Source organism: Populus alba, chromosome 18, assembly GCF_005239225.2.
Source record: "Populus alba chromosome 18, ASM523922v2, whole genome shotgun sequence".
Taxonomy (NCBI): Eukaryota; Viridiplantae; Streptophyta; class Magnoliopsida; order Malpighiales; family Salicaceae; genus Populus; species Populus alba.
In genome coordinates, this window is record NC_133301.1 from 13984019 (window position 1) to 13994902 (window position 10884).

Genomic DNA, 10884 nt, shown 5'->3' on the forward strand with positions numbered 1-10884 from the left:
AAAAATTCTTAATTACAAATCATAATGCTTATAAACTTATCTAATTAATTATATCAATATTAGATCAAGAAGTAAATACGAGTCATGTATCAAGTTGTATTCAATATTAATGTTTTTTAAAATGTATTTTTTATTTAATCAAACGATTATTTATGTAAATAAAAAATAAAAAAAACATATCGAACTAAAATAAATTGAATCAAACTATGAAGCTCAAATATAAAACAAATTAATATTAAATAATAAAATTAAAAAAAATTTAGATCAACCCGCGTTAACCTGACAACCCTGCTACTATAGAGTATAGACACATGATTGAGATAACCCTACATAAAAAAGGTGAAAAAAAAAAGTGTGAAGACCAAAACTAGAAAAAAAAAAATACATTTAAAAAAACACATAAAAAACAATTAAAGTTAATTATATTAACTTTTGAAACTCGTGAGTATAGTTACGAGTCTGAGATTGATCAAGTAAAAAACAGACCTAAAAAAACAACAAAGCAAAATTCTTAATGAAAAAATATTTATGCACAAAACTGAATATTTATATATAAAAGACAAAAAAAAAAAAAAAAAAAACTCTAAATTATGCATCAACCCCATAACCATATGCATATAATTTGGATAATTTCATAGAAAAAAAAAATACACAAACAAAAAACTCCTTAATTAAAAGGAAGGTTTACGTTTGCTTTTTTTTTTTTTTGGGGTAGTTTAGTAATTTAATTATGCTAAATCAAGAAATAAATGTTTAAAAGACTCCTTATCCTTATGCAAGTTAATGTTATTTTGGTTGCAAGCTAATTAATTCATTATATTATTCATGACCCAGTAACTATCGTGCCCTATAAAAAACCAAACTACCCCTCAATTTATTGGTGAGTGGCTTTTTTGCGGGGAAAATATTGCAGTAACCAGGCTTAGTTTATGTTAATAATAATAATAATAAATTAAGGCATTTGTCTGCCAAAATTGAGGACAAACTACAAAGGACAGCAAGCCCAATAAATGAAGAAAATAGCTCAATGGTGGAGCAGCCATTGTTCCTTTAAGAGTTTAAGTAACATCTTGCATATTATGAAGAAAAGTTATCTACACAAGACATGTGGTAACATTCCCTTGTGTCTGCTATAACTAGAAACAAAAAGTTGGCAATCGAATGAAGGCATTAGTGATCTGCCATTTGAGCAATTTTCCCCCATTATACCTCTGCTAAGCATTTATTGCCCTTTCAGTTTGTAGTAGGCATACAAGCAAGATCCAAAGAAACCAAGGGACTGGCCAACAACGTTCATCTGAAAAGATCAAGTCAAATGGAAGCCATTATAAGACTGCTATGTAAACAACACACAGAAGTTAACAGTTCATTCTCACCAAGTCAAATGGAAGCCCGCCAAATAGTATCCAGCCAAATCCAATGGTGAAAAGATCCTATAACAGCACAATAAGAAGAAATAGAATGTGAATTATGATATGTTATAGGCTAAAGACTAAAAATGCATAAAAGGCTAGGAGAAAAACTAGATAAATTGATTATAGCTCCTGCCCTGTTCTTGTCTTCAATCATTTTAACCTAAAATTAGGCTCAGTACTATTCCCTTTTGGCTTATCAGGAGATCCATGCTTAATGCAGATATTCCAGCAGTTCTGGCTTAATTAACTTGGTCGCATCAAGGGATGTTGGCTAGAAATGTTTATGAAATAACTTAAGATGCTGCATTTTATGGTTTTTTATTGTAGAAAGTGATTACAAAATCCAAGAACCCTAGGCTCTAGCATCTTCCCTGCTCGCTGCACTTGTTTAGAACAATTTGATTTCACATGGCACAACTTACAAAAAAGACTCATAACCTCCTTGGTGTTATTTCAGATCCATTACACCATATGCACTTTAACTAGAATAGCAAATGGAAGATAAGAATAAACTAGATTTCAGTCACAGAAAATTCTGCCAGGAAGAATAAACAGTACAACTTGAGAATATAGCCCAGGAAAAGAATGACAAGTTATCGCAAGAGTTCTATAATTTGATTGTTTAAGAGGTTCTATTTCTACTACATGATGAAATACACCACATGGAAGCCACTGGTTTCATTGTCTAAAATTAGTGTAAAAATTCAACAAGACAAGCAAAATGTTGCACCAGTGAAATCACATCGGTATTGACTGTGGTTTCATTGACATGAATTTAGGATGCTGCAAGGTTAACAAGAGGCGTGTATTTTACATACCTTCAAATTACCACATATAGTCTGTGTCAAAGCTGAATTTAGTGTTGTATTCATAAACACAAAATAATTAATTAGGAAAGCCATGATACAGGAAAGAAGCATCACCACCTGCAAAACATTTTAATGCAGCAGTTTCAGACACAACTGTTAAATGAATAGCGATGGAAGGATATTCATGTCTGTTGCTCTGAAATTTTGTAGATGCTGACATTTTAGCCACAGATTGTTAAGATGCATATGATGCAGAGGAAGAAAATATTTCTTTACGAATCTCATTTTCCTTTTTTCTGATTTTGTTGAATTGCATAATGTTGAAGTTTAGTTAAGGTACAACATGATCTTGAATAGAGAAACCTGGAGGAGCTACGATATGCATTTGAGAACTTTCGTAGATGATGTAGCCGTAAGGAGTTCAGGCAAATCTAGTAACTTCGCTATATCTGCAGTCTTAGTGCTTTAAAGATTGATCCACCAGGCTGAGAAATGCCATGTCTTTTTCTGCATGGGTAATGATCCTTCGGTTTTTCTCAAGTTCTCCAGACAAGAATTTTCTAAATCTTAGCAGACAAGTTTCGTTCAAACAAAACAAGATAGGGATGTTGTAAATCTTAGCAAAGGTGGCCACTACAATGGAGCTGTACTAGCACAGCTACAGTGCGCTCTCTGTGTCCTTGTCAAAAATAAAGTGAAGACTAGCTAAGAGAGGGAGAATTGGCTAGCTTCATAACATTATGAAAAGATGCAATAAACATATACAATCATGTTGATTCATATACAGAGAAAGAAAAAATAAACGTGTACGATTACCCACAGGACTGGCATGTGCTTGTTAAGGCCTGTTCATCAAAATATTTTACCAATATATTTATCAAGCATGCACTTTAAAACCTTTAAATGTACTTTCCGATGAAAATAAAGAACCTGAAATCCTGGCGAGAAGAGAAAGGGAAAGTTCCTCATTGCTTCCAAATCTCCTCTAAATGATGTCCAGAACAGCAAGATTGGTCCACAAATTATACCTACAAAAGTTAGCAAGTGAAATTATGCTCAACTCAAGGTTAGTCCAATCTATCAAAATGAATGTTGTCCTCTAATCTTACCATTGCACCACATGAGACCAAAGCTATTAAGGCCACTAGATTTACCTGAAAGGCGTTGCATTGTATCATAAATAAAACAAAGCTTTGAAACCTCTTAGTGATCAATTGTAAATGAGAAGAGTGGACACTTTATTACCAATTCGAGCAATAGAAGCAAGATATACTGCTGTACAAATGTTTGCTACAAAGACAACGGCATAGCCATAAGCATCGAATGACAAATCTCGAGCTCCAGCAACAAATGCACCAAGTATGATTATCCCAACACTGATGAAATCCTAGATCATACAAGATATTAGAAACAAGAAAACCCAGATCACACTGCTATTATAGCTTAGGACGGTTTAACTATTTAAACCATACAAATTTATATCATGTGGTCATCATTCTTTAACTGTTAAAAAAAGTTTGAGTGTGTGAAGAAAATGACACCATGTTCTTCTCACGTAATAAGGCCTTCCAAATTTTGATTGATAAGACCCGGTTTGCATGCTGCCAGATTTTTGTCACATCAGAACCACGTTGTTCTTAGAAACCTTAGAAATATAAACTACACCAAACAATCAAGTAATACGAGCAGAAACAGAAACAGCAGCAGCGATAAACAAGATGCAAGGTGTTTGTCAAAACCTACGACATTCATTACTTCACCAAATCCATCTTCGAAGCAATGCTGTCTAAGCAACTCAAACTTAGATAAAAGAACCCCAATTGTAATATTTTGAAAGGAAAAAAAAAAACAGATTTGACAGATCCACTTGTAATATAAGACCCTCATAAGCTAGCAAATTAAGACTTTGATGAAGCACTGGAAACTGAGATCAGCTCGTCTCAACAATCACTACTCATCATGTCTTTATTGAATGTCTTAATTCATATTACTTTTGTGCTTTCTGTTGTCATGTATAATCTTAAAGCAAATCACTCCTTACTAACCAGTTTCGGAATTCATAAACATGCACCAAGTACCATCTTGATATTCAAACTTTCTTTTAGTGGAGGACTTGATAAGGAATCTATATACGTCACTCCAGTACCATCATCATGAGAATAAACTTAATGAAAATAGCCAGATAAAGCTAGTTCCAAAGGCTAAATTTCAGGAACGTATTATCCTGAAACATGCTTTAGTAAGTGTCCATTATGTACAATGATATTCGATTCTGGAAACTATCACATAATAGCAGCATATCATCTATTACAGCAGCATCAAAGAGTTGCATACCTGCCAACAACACGCAAGGAATGTTTCTGTCCTGTCAAAAGATACTCCACAATCATTGTGAAAGCCACAGTAGTCCTCCTAAGGGTGGTGTACATGGGGACATTTATGGCACGTACTGATTCCATTGTTATCAGCTTTAACAGAAGAGAGAGAGAGGCCAGAAATGGTTAGAATTAACTCAAAATTTTGAACAAGGAAATAAATAATAAAACTCTGCTAAATACATACCATGTAAAGCAGATATGACAACGCCAGGGGAAGGGAGTGAAGCAATGTCTTAAATGATACAAGTCTTGCTGGGTTGTTAGACATGTTCTGCGGTTCACTAGTTGTAAAAGATATGATCTTCCAGAATTTCAATACATAAAGGAATAAGCATGAACATAGCATCTAGAAAACACAAGAAAAAAAAAATTCCCCGGTTAACTACTGAGAAGAATCAGGACCTGGCATAAATAAATAGTCAAGTCAGTTGGCACTAAATTGCCAGGCAAAGATAGATTCAGGGTATGAAAATCAGAATCTAGTTGTAATTTGAACTCTTAGAAGAGAGAATGCTAACTAGTTTCAGTAAAGCAGCTAATGATTAAAAACTATACATAGAGGGTACTCCAGGAAACCATATTAGTCAAGGAGATACCTGAAAGAGTGTGATGACGTTTGCATATGGGAAACTGTAAGAAGAAAGGGCTGCTTTGTTGAACATTACCAAGAGAACTGTAGAATGGAGAAGGCAGCATGATCACACTAGGTACAATGAAAAAAAAAGTCTGCCTTCATACAAGAAACTATTAAGCAAATCAAAGTTTAAACACGCTTTCACTGTCTTCAGTTATCAGGAATCGAACAATTTTTGTTGTCTTTTTTCAATTTAGCGGCTCTAGTCTGTTGGTTAAAGATTTTCAGATTGTACTGCTAAACCCCAGTTACAGAATCTGAGAGCAAGCCAATCATTTACCTGGCTAGAAACTTTAACTTTTCAGGAAAGGCTAGGCAATCAATGAAATCCCAGGAAGACCCATACTTTCGGTGGTTTTTTTCGCTGGGTCCCAAAAATATTGGAAGGAACATTCCAATAATCAGGAAAATTGGAGAACAAACTTTCCTCTGCAGGAAAAACAATCTCCCAAGTAACTTATTTTTTCAGGGAAAAAAATAGAACCAAAGCTATATATAAGGCTTCCTCAACGATTGATCGTTTACTAAGCCTAAGCTGACATGAACAAGAATGTTCTTTACTACTTCCTGACATCTTAAACTGCATCATTCTCCCACATTAATATTCCAGTTAAATTCCTTAAATTTTTTATATGATAGCAAAGGTATCGAGACCATATGGCTCGACCAGTCCTCCTAGTTAGCACACGCAACATCCCCCCGGGGACGCGTGGGAATTATCTGCACCTAACAATGTTGGAATTCAACCTGTAGCGTGCACCTAATTCATACGACTCAAGCAAACCCGCAAGTCCTTAACCATGAGGCCAGCCCCCACGAGGTTAAATTCCAAGAATTTTACCCCCTCCATACTTGCACCATCATACTCTATAGCATTCTTTCGCTATCCTGGCCATCACAAGTGACCACTTCACTATAACCTATATAAAAAATATTCTCATATCATATAGTCCTACTTTTCTAGACATAATAAAGCCTAGTGTTGTTGACAATTCAGTATGTCTCCTAAATTCCATCTCCATTATTAGTGTCTTTAGTGGCATCAATAATACTAGATATTCTTCTATTCTCCTTGGCCCCACAGCATTATCTCCTCAAACCCCTTTTCAACTCACTTTTTCTTAGCCAATAGAACAATCCAACAACACCCCCTTCTTCTTTTTCACCATCAAAAACTGAAACCAAATTTTCTTTTCAAATTCTCTTCTTCACCCACATTTTTTCATCGACCAAAGAATATGTCAAAACAAAACCAGATAAAAACAGAAAAGAAAGACAGTTTAACGAAAAGAAGAATGGACCTGACCTGCACTGGCCATGTAAGAAATGGCAGCATAGGCTCCTTGTTTAGTCATGGCTGAGCCATTTTTCTCCTTCCCTTCGCTCTTTAAGGGATCAGTAACTGGTAGCTTCTTGTTGGTCTCTGAATCCATGCCAGGAAAAAGAAATATTTCCTTCTCTTTTCTTTGCTTTTGGAAATTTGTGAGTGAGAGAAGAGAAGGGACCGGCAGAAAGCGGTTAAATAAGAGAGGGAAGGGAATATGTTTGAGTGAGCAAGAGCCCACGGAGAATGCGTTGGAATGGACACGTGGCGTGGTGTGGGGAGTACCGGTCCGTTTAAATTAGGTCCCAGCTAAGATTTTATTGGCTGCTATCTGGCTTTGGATTTGTTTTTGGGATTTTCTGGTTGGGTTTTTTGGATTTTTATTCCTTTTAAGGATTTAGATTCCACTATGAAATGAAATGAGCTGTTGGGAACTTAATAAATGAGATTAAATTTGTTGCTTTTTTTCTTGGAAAATCAGAGATTATATAGTAGTATGATTATTGCAAAATGGATTTTGACTCTTTATTATGGAAGAGAAATTTCCGAGGAAAATAATTAAAAATTTAAGAACATACTAAATCAAAGTTGGATTTGAATTTAAAAAACAATCCAGGGAAATATATAGGTTGTTTGAAACAAATTCTGTGTTTTAATTAAATTTAATTATAGTATTTTATGTAAATTTAATTAATAAATAAATTAAATTTATATATTTAAAATATATAAAATTCAATTCATTTTATTTTCTATATTATTCTTCTTATCTTCATTTTATTTCCTCAAATGCCTTGTGATTGTGATTGTTTTAATAAAGGTAATTTTAATATTAAATTTCTTTACTTTTGAATTGTAAATTAGAGTCGTTGATCTTTAATTTACTTTTATAGTATTTTTAAATATTAATTCCATTTAAATTTTAAATTTTAATACGGATTCTAAATATAAAATTTAATATCTAAGTTAGAATTCAATTTAGACCGTTCAAACATATTGATAAGGAATTTGCTTTTGGAATCAAAAGTGCAAATTATTTTTAGCATTAAAGGAAAATTATTATTGGAAAAAAAAAAATGAAATCTAATGTGGGGTTTGGGTCAACAATCAAATACTTTATTTTCCAAATTACTTGTAAATTACTAAAATAATATTGGAATTCTCTCCAACGCGATGCAATGCTAAACGATTCAAATATATTTTAAAAATGTTGGGATTGATTTTTCAATGCATTTATTTATTCAAGAGTTTTAGAGAATTCTAAAACTGAGTTAAAAAAACAAATATTTAAAATATATTTAAAGCGTATAATTGAAAAAATAAAAATCAAAAAAAGAGTCTTTTCTATTTTGAAGTAAAAAAAAAAAATTCAATACGATTCCAAAAATCTTTATTTCACATACTAATTTGTCCATGTTGTTTTAAAATTTTATGTTCTCATTTGTCAAAATAAAAAAGAAATGTGTCAATAAAAAAAATTAGAATTTTGATTAAAAATATATGGTTTTTCTTTTTTAGCTCAAATATAGTTTTTCCAAAACAATTATTGTTGTTACTTTTTATTAAATGAATTACACTTGTAATAAAAACTCACTTTATAGTCAAAACAAAAAATTCATGAATCTAAAAATACAATTTTGATGTAAAAAAATATAATTCTCCTCCATAATTCTACTCATTACCTTCCTTTTAAATATCTATTTTTATTATTATATAACTAAATAAAAAATAAATTTAAAAAGGCAAAATTATTAAACTTGGTCAAGCCCATAATTTAGGTTACAAATTAGACGGGTTAACTCATATTAACTCAAATCAATCCAAAACATTGTTGTTTCAATATTAAAAAACATTAAGACAATGTCGTTCTAAAAAAAAATTAAAATCAAATCGAGTCTTGATTGAATTGGTTGAGTCATGCATAGACCCGCTAGGTTGATCGAGTCACATTGAATTAACCCTCATTTGGTTTTAATTTAAAAGTTGGCCTAAGCTAGGATTGAGTCAATGAGTCATTATATTGACCTGTCAAATCAAGCTAAATTTTCAAACACGATTACGACAATATGCAAGCTACTGACTTGTATATATATATATATTGGTATTGTTATATCTAACATGATTGCAATAAAATTATCTAATGCTTTGCCGATTGTCATGTACTTTTTTTTTCAAGAAAATAAATATATAGGTTTTTCTAACATGCACTTTTATGTGAAAAATTTTCTCAATCGTAAATCAAAATATTCACACACATGTAATTAAATCAATTGATATTTAATCAAGAGATAATTAATATTAATATATTTGATATAGCAACACAAGTCATGCACGTAGTTGTGTCTATTAACTTTGTTTCTTATGATAAAAAAAAATTTTTTAATCAAATGATTGTCCTCGGTAATAAAAGGTAAAAAAAAGGTCATCAACAAAAGCAAATTAAATAAAACCATGAAGCTCAACTATCAGACAATCAAATATTGAATAGTAATTTTTTTTTTAAAAAAAAAAGATATAGGTTAACTTGGGTTATCTTGATAACCCCGCGACTACGAGCACATGATTAAGATAGACCCAAGGAGAGGAAATTAAAAAACAAAAACACGAAGATTAATTCTAATATATATATATATATATATATGAGTGATGAGATTGAAAAATAAATCAACTTCGAAAAATGACAAATAAAAAAATCAAAGTCAACTCGTGTTAATCTTCAAAACTTGTAAATATGGTCATAAGGGCGGAATCGAATACATAGAAGGCAAACTCAAAAAACAACAAAGCAAAATTCTCAATAAAAAAAATACGTAGCGATGAAACTAAAAAATATAATTAAAAAATAATGAAAAAAAAATATATGAGTCAACATAGGATTGAGATAACCTCGTATAAATAAAAGGAGAAAAGAAAATGCATGAAGACCAATTAAAGAAAAATCAAATGTTAAAGGAAGAAATTAAAAATAAATTGATTTATAAAAAGACCTAAAAAAACAAAATCAATCTATGTTAACCTTCAAAACTTGTGACTTTAACAATGAGATCATAACTAACCTTATAGAAAGGGGGGGAACAATGAAGAAAAATTCTCAACAAAAAAAATATGCCAAGGGATTAAATAGAAAAAAAAAATGCAATAAAAAAAAAAAGCATTGAAAACAAAACAAACAACAATAAAAAGAAGGAGAACCAATTCGAAAGAAAAAATAAATTAAAATCAAATGCTTATGATGAAATTAAAAACAAAATTTAATTAGTAAAAGGAAAAAATTAAAAGAATAAAAACTAAAATTTTCATGAAAATCAAATTAAACTGAATAATAAGGATGAAATTGAAAAAAAATCAATTAAAAAAAATATATATAGTAATAAAAAAATAAAAACTAAATTGAATATATATATGACACACTCATATTAGAGCTCCTCCACACACACTCACTGCATCACTATGTAGAGGTTGTTAGCGTGTTTCCAATGTCACCTTTAAAGGTAATGTTTTATCGTAAGATTATGTTACGTGGGCCAACCAAGATCATAAATATTATAATAAAAAAAACTCCCATGGAAGGAAACTGATAAAACTTACCCCTAAGTGCTATTTAACAAAGTGGTTAGAAAAGGGGTAAAATACAAAAAAAAAACATTATGGAACATTAACAATGTTTTCTCCATTTCTTTTTTATTTAATTGTAGTTGAACCCTTTTTTTTTTCACTCCATTTAATTTTGTTTGGTTGTTTTTTTTCTTTTCATTTTATATATGAAGTTTTTTCTCAGTCAATAATCAATCTTTTTATTTTTTTTATAAATAAAAAATATTTTAGAAATAATTTATATGTCAACTAAAATTAAATTATTTTTTCAAATAAATTTTAAACACACCTTTTATATTAATTTAATATATTTTAAAAAAATTATTAAATTTTTTTTAAAGTTACTATTTATAGAAATCAGAATCAACAAGATTACTATTTTATTTGTAATCTTTTCTTTCTTTATTGTTTTATTTTATTATTTCAAATTATTAAATTTAACAAGTAAATTCGGATTATTTATTTTATTTTATTATTTAATATTTAGTTAATTAAGAATCAAGTTTTATAATTGTTTTAATATATTCTATATGAGATTATTATGTTGTTGTAACTCAAGTTACAGATTTAATAAATCAATTTAAATTATTCATGGCTAATTCAATACATTATCATTTTAATATTTTAAAAATATTATTTTAATTTTTTTAATCAAAATATAATTTTTTACTTCTCGAAATGCCTTCAAATTATTAAGTCAACTGACCTTCTTCCAATTTAATTTTTTTTATAT

The 10884-nt window shown here is 30.4% G+C and overlaps 1 protein-coding gene across 2 annotated transcripts; it reads right to left on the reverse strand.

Moving 5' to 3' along the window:
• Positions 1–1011: 1011 nt before the first annotated feature.
• Positions 1012–6971, reverse strand: LOC118052091 (UDP-N-acetylglucosamine transporter UGNT1). Of its 2 annotated transcripts, none has more exons than XM_035062916.2 (10): positions 6543–6971; positions 5199–5275; positions 4787–4873; positions 4559–4692; positions 3470–3600; positions 3334–3378; positions 3155–3252; positions 2234–2341; positions 1377–1433; positions 1012–1297 (listed from the first exon to the last, which is right to left on the reverse strand). In XM_035062916.2, the coding sequence occupies exons 1-10, from the start codon at positions 6667–6669 to the stop codon at positions 1223–1225; spliced, it is 939 nt and encodes a 312-aa protein (XP_034918807.1). In that variant the 5' UTR covers positions 6670–6971; the 3' UTR covers positions 1012–1222. The 2 variants fall into 2 exon arrangements, with proteins under 2 accessions (XP_034918807.1, XP_034918806.1); XM_035062915.2 differs by having other exon boundaries at positions 4787–4948; positions 6543–6967.
• Between the last annotated feature and the right edge of the window lie 3913 nt (positions 6972–10884).